The 20,651-nt window shown below is 47.2% G+C and overlaps 1 protein-coding gene across 1 annotated transcript in view; it reads left to right on the top strand.

Moving 5' to 3' along the window:
- PANK4 (pantothenate kinase 4 (inactive)) overlaps positions 1 to 20,651 on the top strand; it is an 89,357-nt gene that overhangs the window by 40,860 nt on the left and 27,846 nt on the right. The window contains 6 exon segments of the mRNA XM_075327676.1: positions 4,747 to 4,928; positions 5,517 to 5,598; positions 6,430 to 6,530; positions 10,740 to 10,895; positions 12,299 to 12,411; positions 15,578 to 15,665. Of these exon segments, the coding sequence (XP_075183791.1) occupies positions 4,747 to 4,928; positions 5,517 to 5,598; positions 6,430 to 6,530; positions 10,740 to 10,895; positions 12,299 to 12,411; positions 15,578 to 15,665 (722 nt within the window).

Below are 20,651 nucleotides of genomic sequence, written 5' to 3'. Positions count from 1 at the left end.
TCCACTGTTTAGTCAGCAGCAGCTGCTGACTGTGTCGGATGGAAGAAAAGAGGGCCCATACGAGGGCCCCCAGCATGCTCCCTTCTCACCCCACTTTATGTCGGTGGTGTTTGTTAAGGTTGAGGTACCCATTGCGGGTACGGAGGCTGGAGCCCACATGCTGATTCCTTCCCCATCCCCATTAGGGCTCTGGGTGAAGTGGGACTTTACCGGTCTCCGGGCACTGAGGCCGTGCTCCATCCACAGCCCCTGGAGGATCTGCTGGATTCGGAGCGGAGTTTCCTCAGGGACAGGACCCTGCTCCATCAAGGTACTCCGTGTCCCCGTGCTTATCGCACGCACACTGCAGCATTGCTGGGTGTGTTAGTGCGCCGGGGTAAACAGCGCTGCTGCGCTTGTGCCGTTACTCACTACAGCTCTGCTGAGTGAGGTGACTTAGTACGATCGGCCGATCCGGCCGCGGGGGTCAGTTTTTACTGCGTCGCGGCTGGGATTTGTGGTGCGCCGGGGACTTCCGCGCTGGCCGTGCATATATGACGGCCACGCTAGATTACTACAGTCCCCGGCTTTTGCGGCCTAGTTCGTATCGTTCCCGCCCCCAGACCTGCCAGTCAGGAGGAGGGCGGGACGCTGTACAGACCAGCAGCGCTAAGAGCTGGAGTCTGTTTTACATACTCCAGCCCTCACACTAGGCACAGTGGGACGCAGTTTCCCGCACTTTTGTTCGTGACGCCCACGGTCCGCCCCTCTTCACAGGACGCCGGCAGCCATTCCTGCCTGCACGCTGAGCTGCAGAGGGGAGACGGGGAGACTCAGACAAGGGATTCTACGACCTCACACCCGCTTTCAGCGGGCGGTAAGCAGCCCTCAAGGGCTCTCCCCCACTTGTGCCATAGTGTACTTTGTATTTTGTGCTGGCAATACTTTGCACTGTACAGTCGCTGGTGATTTTCTGCTATATACCCTCCTTAGATTTCTCAAGGAGACAACAGCATGTCGTCCGCAAAAAGCAAAAGTGCCAAGGCACGGACTTTATATGCTGCTTGTACTGCATGTGGGGCTACTCTACCGGCAGGTTCCACTGACCCCCATTGTGTGCAGTGCTCGGCCCCTGTGGCAATTGCTCAGCCGGGGCCGCTGCTAGAGGTGACCCAGGGAGAACCACCTGTGAATGCTGTCCAGGTGACAGGGACGGAGTTTGCAGCTTTTGCTGACAGATTGTCTATGACTATGTCTAAAATTCTTGAAACATTGCAGTCTAGACCAGTAACTCAGACCATGGGCACTGTTGATTCATTGCCACCTTGTCCCCCTCAGCTGGACCACTTCCTAGCTCCGGGGGTGTCACATGCACCCCAGGGTGACGGCTCTGACTCGGACGACAGTCCCAGACAACCTAAGCGGGCTCGCTATGAGCGACCCTCAACTTCATCACACTGGTCAGGGTCCCAGCGGGACGACTCTCTGTGTGATGAGGCGGATGTAACTGATCAGGAGTCTGATGCTGGGGCCGCTCTCAATCTAGATACCCCGGATGGTGACGCCATAGTGAATGATCTTATAGCGTCCATCAATAGGATGTTAGATATTTCTCCACCAGCTCCTCCTGCGGAGGAGGCAGCTTCACAGCAGGAGAAATTCCATTTCAGGTATCCCAAGCGTAAATTAAGCACTTTTCTGGACCACTCTGACTTTAGAGACGCAATCCAGAAACACCACGCTTATCCAGATAAGCGTTTTTCCAAACGGCTTAAAGATACACGCTATCCTTTTCCCCCTGACGTGGTCAAGGGCTGGACACAGTGTCCCAAGGTGGACCCTCCAATCTCCAGGCTTGCAGCCAGATCTCTAGTTGCAGTGGAAGATGGGGCGGCACTTAAAGATGCCACTGACAGACAGATGGAGCTCTGGTTAAAGTCCATCTATGAAGCGATTGGAGCGTCGTTGGCGCCAGCATTCGCTGCCGTATGGGCACTCCAAGCTATTTCAGCTGGGCTTACACAGGTCGACACGGTCACACGTACATCTGCTCCGCAGGTGGCACCCTTGACCTCTCAAATGTCTGCATTCGCGTCTTACGCGATTAATGCTGTCCTAGACTCTACGAGCCGTACGGCGGTGGCGTCAGCCAACTCTGTGGTTTTACGCAGAGCCCTGTGGTTGAGAGAATGGAAGGCAGATTCTTCTTCCAAGAAGTGCTTAACCAGTTTGCCTTTTTCTCGTGACCGATTGTTTGGTGAGCGTTTGGATGAAATCATTAAACACTCCAAGGGTAAGGATTCATCCTTACCTCAGCCCAGACAAAACAAACCCCAACAGAGGAGGGGACAGTCTGGTTTTCGGTCCTTTCGAGGCTCAGGCAGGTCCCAATTCTACTCGTCCAAAAGGACTCAAAAGGATCAGAGGGGCTCAGATTCTTGGCGAACTCAATCACGCCCAAAAAAGCCAGCCGGAAGAACCGTTACCAAGACGGCTTCCTCATGACTCTCAGCCTCCTCTCTCCGCATCCTCGTCCTGCCAGGCTAGGAAACCATGTCCGCCAAGATCTACCACAGGACGTGGAAAATATTCCTGTCGTGGTGCTCTGCTCAGGGTTTCTCTCCCTGGCCATTTGCCTTGCCCACTTTTCTGTCCTTTCTTCAATCCGGATTGGAAAAGGGTTTGTCGCTAGGCTCCCTTAAGGGACAAGTCTCTGCGCTCTCTGTGTTTTTTCAGAAGCGCCTGGCCAGACTCCCACAGGTACGCACGTTCCTGCAAGGGGTTTGTCACATCGTCCCTCCTTACAAGCGTCCGTTAGAATCCTGGGATCTGAACAGGGTGCTGATGGTTCTTCAGAAACCACCGTTCGAGCCAATGAGGGATATTTCGCTCGCACGCCTTTCGCAGAAAGTGGTTTTTCTAGTAGCAGTCACTTCACTTCGGAGAGTGTCTGAGCTAGCAGCGTTGTCATGCAAAGCTCCTTTCCTGGTGTTTCACCAGGACAAGGTGGTTCTGCGTCCGGTTCCGGAATTTCTCCCTAAGGTGGTATCCCCCTTTCATCTCAATCAGGATATCTCCTTACCTTCTTTTTGCCCTCATCCAGTTCACCAATGTGAAAAGGATTTGCACTTGTTAGATCTGGTGAGAGCACTCAGAGTCTACATTTCTCGTACGGCGCCCCTGCGCCGCTCTGATGCACTCTTTGTCCTTGTCGCTGGCCATTGTAAAGGGACACAAGCTTCCAAATCAACCCTGGCTCGGTGGATCAAGGAACCAATTCTCGAAGCTTATCGTTCCTCGGGGCTTCCGGTTCCCTCAGGGCTGAAGGCCCATTCTACCAGGGCCGTGGGAGCGTCCTGGGCCTTGCGACACCAGGCTACGGCTCAGCAGGTGTGTCAGGCAGCTACCTGGTCGAGCCTGCACACTTTCACGAAACACTATCAGGTGCATACCTATGCTTCGGCAGATACCAGCCTAGGTAGGCAAGTCCTTCAGGCGGCGGTTGCCCACCTGTAGGACGGAGCCGTTACGGCTCTATTATGAGGTATTATTTACCCACCCAGGGACTGCTTTTGGACGTCCCAATTGTCTGGGTCTCCCAATGGAGCGACAAAGAAGAAGGGAATTTTGTTTACTTACCGTAAATTCCTTTTCTTCTAGCTCCAATTGGGAGACCCAGCACCCGCCCCTGTTTTTGTGTACACATGTTGTTCATGTTGAATGGTTTCAGTTCTCCGATATTCCTTCGGATTGAATTTACTTTAAACCAGTTTATAATTTTTTTCCTCCTTCTTGCTTTTGCACCAAAACTGAGGAGCCCGTGGCAGCACGGGGGGTGTATAGGCTGAAGGGGAGAGGCTTTACACTTTTAGTGTAATACTTTGTGTGGCCTCCGGAGGCATAGCTATACACCCAATTGTCTGGGTCTCCCAATTGGAGCTAGAAGAAAAGGAATTTACGGTAAGTAAACAAAATTCCCTTCTTTGGTTCATGGTCTTCAGTTCTCCGAACATCCTTCGGATTGAATTTACCTTAGACCAATTTATAAGTTTCCTCCTTCCTGCTTTTGCACCAAAACTGAGGAGCCCGTAATCCACGGGAGGGTGTATAGGCAGAGGGGAGGGGATACACTTTGAAAGTGTAATACTTTGTGTGGCCTCCGGAGGCAGAAGCTATACACCCAATTGTCTGGGTCTCCCAATAGGAGCTAGAAGAAAAGGAATTTACGGTAAGTAAACAAAATTCCCTTCTTTTGGAAAAACACAATAATAGGAGATTCAGATTGTGGCGACAGTGATGATGTCTGTAAAGTGCTGCTAAATTACTTCAAGGGTCTCTGTCACCAGGTTTTTGCCACCTAATCTGACAGCAGCATAATGTAGGGTCAAAGATCCTGATTCCAGTGATGTCACTTACTGGGCTGCTTAGTGTACTTTTGATTAAATCCCTGATTTAATCTGCAGATTATCATTACAGGACTACTTGGCTTGCTGCAGGTAGTCCAGCATATTCATGAGCTCCTGTATAACTGCTAGATCTGCAGCAGAGAAAACATTGATTTTATCAAAATAACAGTAAAGAGCTCCGTAAGTGACACATCGCTGGAATCCGGGTCTCTGTCTCTACAGATGGGGGACAAAAACCTGGTGACGGCTTACCATTAGTGGTCTAACGCACCCATATTTACAATCGCCAGAGTCGCCGTGTAACCCTGGACCTATAATTCCTTCACTTAATAAATTTTTTAATTTTTTTTTTCCTTCCTAGAATTTTCCAAAGAAGACATGGCAAAAAGCTTATTACACATGATCAGCAATGACATCGGCCAGCTGGCATGCCTCTACGCCAAACAACATAACCTTTCTCAAGTTTACTTTGGGGGCTTCTTTATCCGGGGTCACCCGGTCACTATGCACACCATCACATACAGCATCAACTTCTTCTCCAAGGTAAGTGCAAGTACTCTCTGCATTAAAGGGGTCGTGCTCTACTTCCCCAAACCCTTCTCATTCCCCATGTGTGCGCCCATTAAAATATAAAAGCCTAATACCACAGACCATGAATGGGTGGTCGCCCCTCTGCTCCATTAAAGTTAGCGCCCGGTTCTCAGGATCTGGAGCCCTGTTCTTAGTCCAACCATTGGGACCCCTAATTATCCTATCAATTATGAGTAATCGCCTTTCCTATTGATAAAGTAAAACTTGCCATTTTTTTTTTTTTGGAACAACCCTTTAGTAGACTTTATGGACAAAGTTATCCAATAATAAATATTTATTCATTTATATAGCGCTATTAATTCCACAGCGCTTTACATACATTGGCAACACTGTCCCCATTGGGGCTCACAATCTAGAGTCCCTATCTGTATGTCTTTGGAGTGTGGGAGGAAACCGGAGTACCCGGAGGAAACCCACGGAAACATGGGGAGTACATACAAACTCCCTGCAGATGGAGTCCTTGGTGGGATCTGAACCCTAAATAAAATACTGTGTACTCCGTTGTGGTTCCGTATTTGTTTTTTTTTTGTTTTTTTTTAGGGAGAAGTCCAGGCACTTTTTCTCAGGCATGAAGGTTACCTTGGGGCAATTGGTGCATTTCTTAAAGGAGCTGAAGAGGATAGTAAGTATGTATAGATGCCCCCCCACCCCCTATAGCGTGAAGTCTAGTTCTTCTTCTGGCTGGTGCCTGATAGACTTAAAGGGAAGTTGTCACCATTTTTTTCCCTATTAAACCAAAAGTATCACCTTCTGTAGCTCCTGGGCTGCATTCTATGAAGGTGCACCTTGTTGCTGGCCCCCCCCTTGTAGACCCTAAAAAGAACTTAATAAAATCTCACCGTTTCCTAAGTAAATGATCTGTGTTGGCCAGATGGGTAGGCTCTATTTTGGCTCGTGTCCTTCCTTCTGGCCTTGCTTGCCGTCCCCCAGTTATGATTGACATGGATGACGCTGGTGAGGTCATGCACAGCGCCACCCATAATCTCGCGCCTGCGCAACTACATCACCGGCGCGAGCAAGGGAAACTTTCTGCTCAGGCCCATGATAGGGGCACAGTAAACTGCGCCTGCGCGAGACTTCGCCAGCAGCGTGTATGATGACGGCGTCGTCGTCACCCATGTCAATCATGACTGGGATGGTGGTCAAGGCCAGAAGGAAGGACACAAGCCGAAATAGAGCCTGCCCATCTGGCCAACATAGATCATTTGCATAGGAAACGGTGAGAAAGTTCTTTTTGGGGTCTGCAAGGGCGGCCAGCAACAAGGTGCACCTTTCTAGAATGCAGCCCATGAGCTGCAGAAGGTGATACTTTTGGTTTAATAGGGGAAAAACTGGTGACGGGTTCCCTTTTAATGCAACGTTAAATAACATCCACAATACCCGGACCCCCTGTGACAACTGCACCAGGCTCTGATCGCCATGCTGTAAAATGTTTAATTTCCTTTTTTACCAGATCCCAACTTGTACAGCTGGGGGGAAAATTACGCCGGTAGTTCTGGGCTCATGAGCACCTCTCCGGATGTTTTCCCATTGCAACGGTCACGAAGTGGAACGGTGAGTCTGTCCATCACACTCGCTCTCCCTCTCTGCGAATGTGTGGATCGGGGCAGGGAGAAAGTCGCAGGGTTCCTGCCTTAGATTACTCATCCCAGACTCGCAGTCCCTGGCTGGCATTACCCTAGCATTAATTAGTTAAACCTTCACGGCTGCAGTAACGCAGCCTGTGTCCGATTCATACTGCACATGGTTCGGGCAGCACAAATCCACTAAAACCAGATTGAAGCTTACTGTAGTGTTAATGACTGTAGAATGTAAAAAAAACACTTGTATTACACTCGCCTAGGGGGCGGTCTGGTCCGATGGGTGCTACTGCTATCAGTCCGGCGCCTCCTTCATCTTGTGCAGTCGCCGTCCTCCTGCCCAGTCCCGTGTGCAAGACACGTCCTGCGTCATTCACACAGAGGTCTCCATTGTGCTCCTGTGCATGCACACTTTGATCTGCTCGGCTTGCGTGGGTGATCTTTGACCTTGCCTCGCGCCTGCGCATTACAGTACTTTGCTCTGCCCTCAACAGGGCAGAGAGAAGTGCACATGCGCAGGAGCACAATGGAGGCCTCTGTGTGACTGATGCAGGACGTGTCATGCACACGGGGTTGGGCAGGAGGACGGCAGCTGCACAGGATAAAAGAGGCACAGGATCGAGAGCAGCGACAGTCATCAGACTGCACCACCCCCTAGGTGAGTATTATGAAGGTGTTTTTACGTGTTCTGCACAACGGCCTAGGCTGTTATATACAGTATTGTGGAATGCTGTATATAAGAGCTCAGTGGTGGTGGCCGCAGCTCATAAGGGAAAAACCTGGTGACAGATTCCCTTTAAAGGGAACCTGTCACCAGATGTTTAAAATACTCACTTAATGGTCAGTGCAGAGCAAACTGGTCGGATGGGCGTCTCCATTCTCCGGGTCCGTGCCTCCTTTTTCGGCCATCTTTGTCCTCCTTCTGAAGCTAGTGTGGATGACTCGTTCTATGCAATCAACACTAGCCGAAATTGAGGTCCTGTGCAGGAGCACTTTGATCTGCCCTGAGTAGGGCAGATCAAAGTATTGTAGTGCGCCTGCGCAGGACCTCAATGTTGGCTAGTGTAGATGGCGTAGAACGAGTCATCCACACTAGCTTCAGAAGGAGGACAAACATGGCCAAAAGAGGAGACACGGACCCGGAGAATGGAGACGCCCATCCGACCAGTTTGCTCCGCACGACTGTTAGGGGAGTATTATAAACATCGGGTGACAGGTTCCCTTTAAGGAACATAAACACGGTATCAGTCAGTTTGCATTATGCCTGCACAGGTTCAGATAAAACTTCTCTTCTCCCTAAAAGTATCCCTGAGGAGTTCTCCAAACACGTCGCCAGTCAGGACAAGCGAATCCTCTCTGAGCTTCCTTTCGGAAGCATAACAACCTCCACACGAAGGACACAGCAGGGACACATTAATAAGATTACTTCAGCACAGGAAATGTGTGGTGTGGGGGGGGTGTTTTTGTGTTTTTTACACTTCCAATTGTGGAAATTTATTATTGCAAGATCTATTAATTAAAAGGAGCTTTGTGGGAAACTCCCTTTTAAATATTATTATTCATATTCTCTTTAGTTCTGAATGCCCTGAAACAGGTATACATACGTGTGCAGGATTTCTCTGCTTTCAGTCTGTTTTTTTTTTATAAGATTTTATTGAACATTCATCAAACAATTCACATCAGTCAGAAATTATCATAGTGATTTTATATACATGTGAACAGTACACGGGTAAAGTTAACCTTTATCCCCATCCCCTCCTCCTCCCGTATAGATGTGCATTTCCCTATACAGAGCACATTGACTATATACTGACATATCATAGTTATTATGGAACTGTTGAACATCGCATCATTAGCCAGCACCTCAGACATCCGCTGGGCATGTTATTCATTCCCCTTATTGCTTTCCAAATTTAGAAGTTGCGCCACTTTTTATATTTACATCTTCTTTTCCATCAGGAATATTTTTTTTTTTTTTTTATATATATACATTGAGTGACCTCTTCCTCCGCTGGCTGATCACTCGCCAACAGTGTTTAGCAATAGTTAATTGAGCGAGTAGCTAACTATTCTTACTTGCTAAACTCCTAACGACTACTGTCTAATACTCGCGTATTCGTTCCGAATAGCGTGTGCAATGCAAGTCACCGGGGAAAACTTGCAATGCAACGAGCAACCTGAATTCCGCACTATTTGCTACTTGCATGAAAAGTACAGCATTCAAATTACTCGTTACTTTACGAATTTTATCCCATTGACTTGCATTGCACTCGCTATTCGGAATGAATACACGAGTATTAGACAGTAGTCGTTATGAGTATAGCAAGTATGAATAGTTAGGGACTCGCTCAACTCTAGCAATAGTCTTTCTGGTCTCGTAAAGTATTTTAGATCTGGCCAGCTGTATTGGGGAGGATCCAACACTTCCCCTCCCCCTCGCCCATCAGGCCCAAAACACAGTTTAGAGCTCAGTTGGACCCTTATATGAGATGCCTCCATTATCAGTCTGCCAACTCTTTTCCCACAATCCAGCTAACAATCCTTTGGTCCCACCTTCAGGACCAAACGAGTTAATCAACAGGAAGTGAGTGGTAGCGGCAGCGCTTCACTTCCTGTTTTAACTTGATTGGTCCGAAGGCGGGGAGACAGAAGCCAGTGCTGATTGGACGAAGAGCTTGCATGATGTCACAACCCCATGTAAGCCTCGCACCACGAGCCCGGACATCTCTGGAAGGGCACTGGTATGGGAGGTGAGTATAGGCTTTATTATTTTAACTGAGGGAAATATGGGATCAGAAGGGGTTGTCCTAGTAGTGGACAACCCCTTTAATATGCCCCTTTAAGCACTGGGACATTGTGTGGATTTCCTGCCAGCAGTTACAATGCCAGTACCACATCTGTCATGCCCTGAATTTCTCAGCTTCACTCGTGTGCACTGTTTTGTTCATTCATGTTGTTTCTTACACTATTTTATCATTTTTCTTTTTACTTCCTCCTTCCTTCATTTTTATATCTTCAGTTCTCAGTAAGTAACTTGTTACATGTCGGTACTTGTAGAGCTGTAGTTCTGTTCCATTGTGTCTCGTATTTATTGTGCGAGCAAAAGTAATGAGTCCATTGGTAGATCCGCCCGATTTACACCTTCCCAACAAGCGAGTGCTGCCGGGTACGTCTGATTTCCCAGTGAGCGGAGACCTTGTTCCCTGATGCACAGTTTGTGTCCCTGCCTCAAGAATAGATGTAGAAGTTTTCCAGAGTGTGTAGAGTTGTGAATTGAATCGCAGGACCTGATGCATTGGACGTGTCTGTGATCTGTGGCCACTAAGGGCTAGGACACACGACGAGTAAAATGGACCAAGTGGAATGCGATAAAATAATCTTATTCCACCCGGCCCATGTTACTTATCCAATCCCATCTGCAATTGTTTTTTCAGACCTAATCGGACCAAGAAAACAGTCACAGCATGCTGCAGGTGGAATCTGATCTGTATTCACTTGCACCCATACAAGTCTATGGGTGCAAGTGAAACCTCGCACTGCACTCTGATGACACCGGAATGCAGTGCAATAATTGCATTAGCTGGCAATGGAGGAGATGGGGAGATTAATTCCTCCCTCTCCTCCGCAGCTGTGATCTGATCGCAGGATCGGGTCACAGTGGCATGACTCTTGGCTTACATTCGCAGCAGAGCAGGAGCTAGCTATCACATCCAAAGCATTCACTCTCATGTGGCCCCAGCCTAAATGTGTTCCCTGCAAACACCTCCCACCATTCACAGCTCTTCTCTTGATTAGTCAGCCTGGTGTAACGTCACCACAACATTGGCACCAGGCCGGCTAATCAAAAGTTCCTTGGCATCAGATTGATTGAGAAAAGCTAGAACTTCTGGCACCCCTGTGGCTCCAGAGGTCTGCACTGGCTCTGGCAGCGATGCCTATTCTGTGGTTGTCTGCAGCGGTTGGGCTACTCGAAGAGCGTGTCATCAGGTATATCTCTGAGGTCATCTGACTGCTGCAGTCAACCACGGGCTACAGCGGATATCAACTTCTGAATGGAGTAGGCATCTGTCCCAGAGCTAATCAGCAGGGCAGCTAAAAACTGGGTATGCCATTGAGATACTCATTTATTTCCGGCCGGTAGCGCTGTAGATTATAGATCATGCTATGTCTTTGTGCTCCGCAGTTTGACATGTTGGAGATGGATCGTCTGGAACGACAACTAGTAAATCTTCCTTTGCTCTTTGACTCGTCTTCCTATGTCCCAGACACGGTGGATCTCACAGAAGATGCCATGGCTCGGGAATACTGGCTCACTTGCTTCGAAGAGGCTTTAGAAGGAGTAAGTCAAGTGATGGGATTTAGGACTTTGCTGCCCCCATGTGGTGACTTTGCAGTTCACATCTGAAGGGATTATATATACTGTGTGTGTGTGTATATATATATATATTATATATATATATATATATATATATATATATATATATATATATATATATATATATATATATATATATATATATATATATATATATGTATATATATGTATATATGTATGTATGTATATATATATATATATATATATATATATATATATATAAAATAAATATAAATATTGTATATGTATATACTTTTATGTTGAAAATTTATTAAAATTTAACTGAGCAACATAACTTGTTGGTTTGTAAGATTTATGCATCTGTTAATAAATCCTGCTCTTGTTTGAAGTTTTCAGGCTCTAACTTATTTGTATCTTATCAAACCTGCTAAATCTCCAGGGGGTTGAATACTACTTGTAGGCACTGTATATGTGTATGTATATGTGTATGTATGCATATATATATAATATAATGTGTGTTTGATCTATTGAATTAAAAATTGGCAACTTTTTTAAGTTTCTGTTCTAATATTCTCTTGTGTATTAATGTGGTATATTTGTGCTGGATGTAATTCAAGATGGCCATAGCTTCTTGGTCTTTTAGCTTTTCAACTGTTGCCATTTAGGCCATGGAAGTGGTGTAATTGGACAGTATTTTGCCCATTTCTATACATTATTTCTCAAGGGATGCTGTAAGCCAGGTTCCTTATTTTGGGTGTACGGTAAATGACAGTCCTGAGAGTCATGTTGTCGGAAAGTGTCCATAGACAATCACAGCGCTGCTGCGTCCAATGTTACATAGTTACTTAGGTTGAAAAAAGACCTAGGTCCATCTAGTTCCTCTTCCTCCACCAGTTCTACATTTTGTCACTAAGTCATTTATAACCAACAATGTTGTGTAGTGAGGAAATCATCCAGCCCTGATATAAAAGCTGTTATAGTATCTGCCATTACTACCTCTTGTGGTAGGGCACTCCACAGTCTGACTGCTCTAACTGTAAAGAACCCTTTCCTATTTAGCTGCCGGAATCGCTTTTCTTCCACTCGCAGTGAGTGCCCCCTGGTCCTTAGTATTGTCTTTGGAAGAAATAAGTCATGTGCCAGTCCTTTATATTGACCACACATGTATTTATACATATAAATGAGATCTCTTCTAAGACGTCTTTTTTCTAAGCTAAACATAGCTATCTTTTCCAACCTCTCATCATACGGGCGGCCTCCTTCCCTCTCATCATACGGGCGGCCTCCTTCCCTCTCATCATACGGGCGGCCTCCATTCCTTGTAGTAGTCTAGTTACCCGCATGTGAATGATGAAATGTCGGCTCTGTAGTGAAATGCTTGTAACCACCATCATTGTATTTATCAGGTAGCTAAACGTGCGGTCGCCAGTCAGCCAGATGCAAAGGACGCAGTGGATCGGGCTGAAAAGTTCCAGCAGAAATACTGGAATAAGCTACAGACGCTGAGACACCAACCCTTGTGAGTATCCGGATAAGTTGTCCTAATCTAAATCTAAAAATGAATGTAATGCATACATGTCTTCATCACTGCAAGAAAGGGAAATATAACAATAAAGATTATACATTTATCCAAATAGTTTATTACGGAGTCTTGTGTCCACCATTCTTGGCTGACCCAGAGGAGTTGCGTGCAGCAGCCGGTGGCATGTGTCTTCTTCTCGGGGTCTGTGGCACTGAACACAAGATTGCAGAGCTCGGTCTATTGCAGCGGCACGGCACTTATGTGAATATTTAACTTCACACTTGAGCAGGGCAGTCATTCCTTATCCTGCACTAAGTGTGACCGGCACCAATCCAGGACTTCTGTAATTACTTATATAGACCTGAAAACCCCTTTTTAAAGGGAACCTGTCGGGCACAATATACACTCAGAACCAGAAGCAGTTCTGGGTGCATATTGCTAATCCCTTCCTAACTGTCCCTGTATCTAGTAGCATAGATAGAGATCTTTTAGAAAAAGTATTTGTAAAGATCCTTTATTATATGCTAATGAGGCCAGGGACTAGTCAAAAGGGCGTTATATCCCCCCATGAGTCCGCCCTCTTAGCATGTTGGCACACCCACAGTGGTGTGCTAATATGCTATTCAATGTCCATTGCCCAGCGTCACCAGCGGTGTCCGCGCACCTGTGTCCATTGTCACCAACTCAATGGCCGAGCTTAGGGTCAGTGCCCATGATCAGAATTCCCGGCACTTCCGGTCATGTGCAGAGTAGACCTCTCTGAAGCCAGAATGCGTACACCCGGCTTCATATTGCGTATGACCAGAAGTGCTGGGCATTCTGATCATGTGCACTGACCTGAAGCTGGCGACCGAGGTGGTGACAACAGACACAGGTACACGCACACACCGCTGATGACGCTGGGCAATGGGCATTGAACAGCATGTTGGCATGCCCCTGTGGTCGTGCTATAACCTGTTTAAGAGGGCGGACTAGTCATAGAAAAATCACGCCCTTGCGACCTAGCCTGATTGGCATATCATAAAGGATGTTTAGAAATAGAGATAAAGTATGTATGCTACTAGATACAGGGACAGTAATGGTCATGTCACACACAACGACGTCGCTGCTAAGTCACCATTTTCTGTGATGTAGCAGCGACCTTGCTAGCGATGTTGCTGTGTGTGACATCCAGCAACAACCTGGCCCCTGCTGTGAGGTCGCTGGTTGTTGCTGAATGTCCTGGACCATTTTTTAGTTGTTGCTCTCCCGCTGTGAAGCACAGATCGCAGTGTGTGACAGCGAGAGAGCAACAACTGAATGTGCAGGCAGCAGGAGCCGGATTCTGCGGACGCTGGTAACCAAGGTAAATATAGAGTAACCAAGCAAAGGCTTGGTTATCCGATATTTAGCTTCGTTACCAGCGTCCGAAGTTTCTTGAAGCCGGCTCCCTGCACATGTAGCCAAGGTACACATCGGTTAACTATAAGCAAAGCGGTTTGCTTATTAACCCGATGTGTACTCTGGCTACGAGTGCAGGGAGCCAGCGCTAAGCGGTGTGCGCTGGTAACCAAGGTAAATATTGGGTAACCAAGCGAAGCACTTTGCTTGGTTACCCGATATTTACCTTAGTTACCAAGCGAAGCATCGCTTCCACGCGTGGCTGGGTCTGGTCACTGGTGAGATCTGCCTGTTTGACAGCTCACCAGCAACCATGTAACGACGCAGCAGCGATCCTGATAAGGTCAGATCGTCGTCGTGATCGCTGCTGCTTGCTACGTGTGACCTTAGCATAAGGCAGGGATTAGCAATTTGCACCCAGAACTGCTCCTGGCTCTGGGTGCATATTGCACCTGATAGGTTCCCTTTAAGGGGAACTGGTTGGTTGATGCTACCTGAAGTGCAGGCAGCATGACGTGGACACCGGCTCTGTTATTCCAGCTGTTTCACTCTGAAATGCTGCTGGGTTTTGGAGAAAACATTCTGTAAAATGCCGGCCCAGAATGATAACTGTGTCCACCGGTAACAACGATCTTCAGCGGTTTCTCCCCTTTGCTGACCGGTCTCTAGCTATACACACCCCTATGGCGAGACCTGTCCGTCTGGAAGAAGCCACTGGGGACCGGCCTCTTGTACCAGTCATCATAGTGGCATCATCTTGAGCCAGCATTTTAAAGAATGCTGCAGGATTTAAGAGAAGGCTTTAAAGGGAACCTGTCACAAGATTTGTCCCCTATAAGCTGCTGCCAACACCTCTGGGCTCTTATATATACAGCATGTTAGAATGCTGTATAAGAGCCCAGGCCGCTGGGTATAACAAACACTTTATAATACTCACCTAAACCGGTCACTGCAGTGGATAATGGGTCAAATGGGCATTATCGTCCTCCGGCGCCGACTCTTTCGGCCATCTTTGTTGCAGTCTCTGTCATCCTTCTGAAGCCGCGGTGCATGACGCGTCCGACGTCATACACACTCGCCGACATTCAGGTCCTGAGCAGGGCAGCTCAAAGTATTGTAGTGCACCTGCGCGGAATCGGCGGGTGCGTATGACGTGGGACGCATCATGCACCCTGGCTTCAGAAGGAGGACGAAGATGGCCAAAAGAGCCAGCATCGGAGAACGGAGACTCCTCCACCGCAGCGACCGGTTTAGGTAACTATTATAAAGTGTTTTTTATGTTGTACACAGCGGCCTGGGCTCTTCTATATACAACATGGGAATGCTGTATACAAGAGCTCACTGGTGGTGGCCGCAGCTTATACGCCAAAAAACTGGTAACTAGTTCCTTTTTAAACCCTGCAGCATTTTGGAGTAAAACGTTCACAGCTGGAATATCTGAGCCGGTGTGTGATTCCCGCTGCTTGTTGTTCTAGCAGCACCGATCGGCTGATGGGGTCACTGTCAATGTGGCCTCCTGCTCCGCTCCATGCTGCTCTTTTTAGTTTGAGGCTTATATTACTTAGTTCTTCTTGGTTATAGAAAATAAGGGATATTTGTGCACCCAAACCTGTAGCTTGGCATGAATAAGAAAAGCGGCATCCACTGTGTTACCATTCACAGGAGGCCCCCGCATACAATGTGTGCAGAATCCTCTCCCATTGGGATTCCTGTGGACAAATCTCCATAATGAGCCATTAATGCATCTTTTTGATGGTTTCCTTCCCTCTTGAATTTCTTGCAGCGCCTACGGGTCACTGACTGTCCGCAGCTTACTGGACACCCGGGAGCACTGCCTCAATGAGTTTAATTTTCCAGATCCCTACTCAAAGGTGAGCGTCTATTCCTGTATTTATACCAGTGTAATAATGGCGTGCACAAAAGACGAGAGGCTCCATAGAAAGGATCATAAATATCACCCAGGACAGGACTTGGTTTCTTTCCCCTCTTCATGTCCTCTCTGTGGCCTTGAGCCCAATCCACGTCCTCTGGAGGTGGGAGTTTGCACAGTTCTTAAAGGCTGAGAAATAGAATGGGGGGCAAAGCCCTCCTACTGTGAGTCCCATACTGGTGGCTGTGGCCGGTGTGCCCTCTCTTTGTGAGGGGGGGTTCACCTAGTTAATACAGTCAATGTCTGCAGGTAAGTGTCGTTCTTTATCAGTGTTTCCTGTAATTACTGTAATGTAAGGCTCTATCATATCATACTGTGACATGCTTTACAGATGCCGGGGGGCTCTACCCATACACAGATTATTGTGCCACTGCTATGTAGCAACATAATGTAAGTAAATGGGGACTTTACAGAGCACTACCATGCTCGGGTGATCAGTACTAGTAACTAGTGATGAGCGGGCACTACCATGCTCGGGTGCTCAGTACTCGTAACTAGTGATGAGCGGGCACTACCATGCTCGGGTGATCAGTACTCGTAACTAGTGATGAGCGGGCACTACCATGCTCGGGTGCTTAGTACTGGTAACTAGTGATGAGCGGGCACTACCATGCTCGGGTGATCAGTACTAGTAACTAGTGATGAGCGGGCACTACCATGCTCGGGTGCTCAGTACTAGTAACTAGTGATGAGCGGGCACTACCATGCTCGGGTGCTCAGTACTGGTAACTAGTGATGAGTGGGCACTACCATGCTCGGGTGGTCAGTACTGGTAACTAGTGATGAGCGGGCACTACCATGCTCGGGTGCTCAGTACTAGTAACTAGTGATGAGCGGGCACTACCATGCTCGGGTGCTCAGTACTGGTAACTAGTGATGAGCGAGCACTACCATGCTCGGGTGCTCAGTACTGGTAACTAGTGATGAGCGAGCACTACCATGCTCGGGTGATCAGTACTAGTAACTAGTGATGAGCGGGCACTACCATGCTCGGGTGCTCAGTACTAGTAACTAGTGATGAGCGGGCACTACCATGCTCGGGTGCTCAGTACTCGTAACTAGTGATGAGCGGGCACTACCATGCTCGGGTGATCAGTACTCTTAACTAGTGATGAGCGGGCACTACCATGCTCGGGTGCTCAGTACTCGTAACTAGTGATGAGCAGGCACTACCATGCTCGGGTGATCAGTACTCGTAACTAGTGATGAGCGGGCACTACCATGCTCGGGTGATCAGTACTCGTAACTAGTGATGAGCGGGCACTACCATGCTCGGGTGATCAGTACTCGTAACTAGTGATGAGCGAGCAATATCATGCTCGGGTGATCAGTACTCGTAACTAGTGATGAGCGGGCACTACCATGCTCGGGTGATCAGTACTCGTAACTAGTGATGAGCGAGCACTATCATGCTCGGGTGATCAGTACTCGTAACTAGTGATGAGCGGGCACTACCATGCTCGGGTGATCAGTACTCGTAACTAGTGATGAGCGAGCACTATCATGCTCGGGTGATCAGTACTCGTAACTAGTGATGAGTGGACACTACCATGCTCGGGTGCTCTGTACTCGTAACTAGTGATGAGCGGGCACTATCATGCTCGGGTGATCAGTACTCGTAACTAGTGATGAGCGAGCACTACCATGCTCGGGTGCTCTGTACTCGTAACTAGTGATGAGCGGGCACTACCATGCTCGGGTGCTCAGTACTCGTAACTAGTGATGAGCGGACACTACCATGCTCGGGTGATCAGTACTCGTAACTAGTGATGAGCGGGCACTACCATGCTCGGGTGCTTAGTACTGGTAACTAGTGATGAGCGGGCACTACCATGCTCGGGTGCTTAGTACTGGTAACTAGTGATGAGCGGGCACTACCATGCTCAGGTGCTCAGTACTCGTAACTAGTGATGAGCGGGCACTACCATGCTCGGGTGCTTAGTACTGGTAACTAGTGATGAGCAGGCACTACCATGCTCAGGTGCTCAGTACTGGTAACTAGTGATGAGCGGGCACTACCATGCTCGGGTGCTCAGTACTTGTAACTAGTGATGAGCGGACACTACAATGCTCAGGGGCTCAGTACTTGTAACTAGTGATGACCGGGCACTACCATGCTCAGGTGCTCTGTACTCTTAACTAGTGATGAGCGGGCACTACCATGCTCGGGTGCTCGGTACTCGTATCTAGTGATGAGCGGGCACTACCATGCTCGGGTGCTCGGTACTCGTAACTAGTGATGAGCGGACACTACAATGCTCAGGGGCTCAGTACTTGTAACTAGTGATGACCGGGCACTACCATGCTCAGGTGCTCTGTACTCGTAACTAGTGATGAGCGGGCACTACCATGCTCGGGTGCTCGGTACTCGTATCTAGTGATGAGCGGGCACTACCATGCTCGGGTGCTCTGTACTTGTAACTAGTGATGAGCGGGCACTACCATGCTCGGGTGCTCAGTACTGGTAACTAGTGATGAGCGGGCACTACCATGCTCGGGTGCTCAGTACTTGTAACTAGTGATGACCGGGCACTAACATGCTCAGGTGCTCTGTACTCGTAACTAGTGATGAGCGGGCACTACCATGCTCAGGTGCTCAGTACTTGTAACTAGTGATGAGCGGGCACTACCATGCTCAGGTGCTCAGTACTTGTAACTAGTGATGACCGGGCACTACCATGCTCAGGTGCTCTGTACTCGTAACTAGTGATGAGCGGGCACTACCATGCTCGGGTGCTCGGTACTCGTATCTAGTGATGAGCGGGCACTACCATGCTCAGGTGCTCAGTACTTGTAACTAGTGATGAGCGGGCACTACAATGCTCAGGTGCTCAGTACTCGTAACTAGTGATGAGTGGGCACTACCATGCTCGGGTGCTCAGTACTCGTAACTAGTGATGAGCGGGCACTACCATGCTCGGGTGCTCAGTACTCGTAACTAGTGATGAGTGGGCACTACCATGCTCGGTACTTGTAACTAGAGCATTGAGGTTAGTAAAAAAAAAAAAAAATAGCCTTGGTGGCTGGTGTAAACACTGCGAGTTCTATTTTGCTTTTTGCTTTGAATGCAGTGATACAAAATGTCAAAAAAAAAAAAATATATATTATATATCTCTATCACATATATATATATATATATATATATATACATATACACATATACATATACACATATACATATATATATATATATATATATATATATATATATATATATATATATATATATATATATATATATATATATATATATACACATACACTGTAGATATCTTTCTATATCAGTGTGTGTAATATAATTTATATATATATATATATATATATATATATTATATTACACACACTGATATAGAAAGATATATATATATATGAGATTTTTTTTTTCTTTTTTTGCAATGTGACTATCTGTCCCTTTTACCGCCCTGCCACTCTCCCTAATTTCGGGGTGACATCTTTTTAGCGTCTTTGCTGTTTAATAATCCAGCGCCCTGCCAGCCCGCGGATGTACGGCCTGACGCCCCGTCAGGGAGCAGATTAATATTTCCAGAGATGTCGGAAGCGGAGACACATAACGAGCGGTTTGGTATTCAGAGGCTTGTACTCGGGCTGATGACGAGCCGCGCCGCACATATAAATATCATTTTGGAAGCATTTTTGATCCTGCGGCTCATGAATATGTAATGAGACAATTAGCATTCATTAGCTGGCATGTCTGCAATCTTCTCAGCATTGTCGACAGGCTACAGAGCCCGAAGCAAAGCGGAAACATAAAGAGCAGAAGCTTGTCGTTTGCTAGTTTTCTATCAATATGATGCCACAGACGGGCGCAGTGACGCTCCCCAGAGGGCAACTGCAATATTACCAGTCACAAAAAAAGAAAAAAAACGCACACCCTTTACTGATTCACATTGGCTTCTATAATGGAGCCTACCTGGGGTTGTGTATGCTACTTGCGGTTGACTACTATCGAAGTTAATCTAATCCATTACTGTCAGACTAGACAATATGTCCACTTTTCCAGAAATTGTGCTATGTTTGTCCTTAGCCTCTGTATTGCCTCTTATTCCTGTTTATTTGGTTATGACAAAACTGCAATACCAGACATTGCCTATAGACAAGAGGGGCGCAGTTTCTGGGTCTGGGAAACAGGCTTTTTAAATGTTTGGGGTTTTTTTTGTTTTGTTTTTTTTTCCTCCCCCTCATATCTTTATTTTGCAATTAAAAAAACAAAACAAAAAAACCCAAACAGATGTCACATTGTACACAAAGCCAAATATTAAACATCTAACTTCTTGTGCTTGATATGGATATTAGCAGTGATAGTGCGACATAACTATTCTAAATAAATAGGGTCTATGTGAGCGTGCTCTATTTTGGGCAAAGGTGTATGGTGGATCCTGTAATATCAATCGTTGTACAGGAGGGGGAGGAGGTGAGCTGTGACATCACCTACTGTGAGTGGCGGGATCCTGTGTGAACACCAGTTATATACAGAAGAGAACACCGGATCCACCATTCACAATAGGTGATGTCACAGCTCACCTTCTCCCCCTCTTGTACAATGACTAATAACCTCCTTATATAGGGGCTATCAGTTATTGTACAGGAGGAGGTGAGCTGTGACATTACCTATTGTGAATGGTGGATCCTGTTATCTACTGTATGTACTGTAGTCATTGTACAGGAGTAGGAGGAGGTGAGCTTTGGCAATGACTGATAACAGCTCTATATACAGTAGATATCACCGGATCCAGCATTCACAATAGGCAATATCACAGATCACCTAATCCTCTTCCTGTGCATCACCTATTGTGAATGGTAGATCCTGTCATCTACTGTATATAGATGCGTTATCACTGATTGTAGAGGAGGTGACCTCTGATATTGCCTATTGTGAATAATGTATCCTGTCATTTCTGTATATAGA

This window comes from Anomaloglossus baeobatrachus, chromosome 11 (assembly GCF_048569485.1).
Source record: "Anomaloglossus baeobatrachus isolate aAnoBae1 chromosome 11, aAnoBae1.hap1, whole genome shotgun sequence".
Classification (NCBI taxonomy): domain Eukaryota; kingdom Metazoa; phylum Chordata; class Amphibia; order Anura; family Aromobatidae; genus Anomaloglossus; species Anomaloglossus baeobatrachus.
This window is presented reverse-complemented; position numbering and strand designations above follow the sequence as displayed.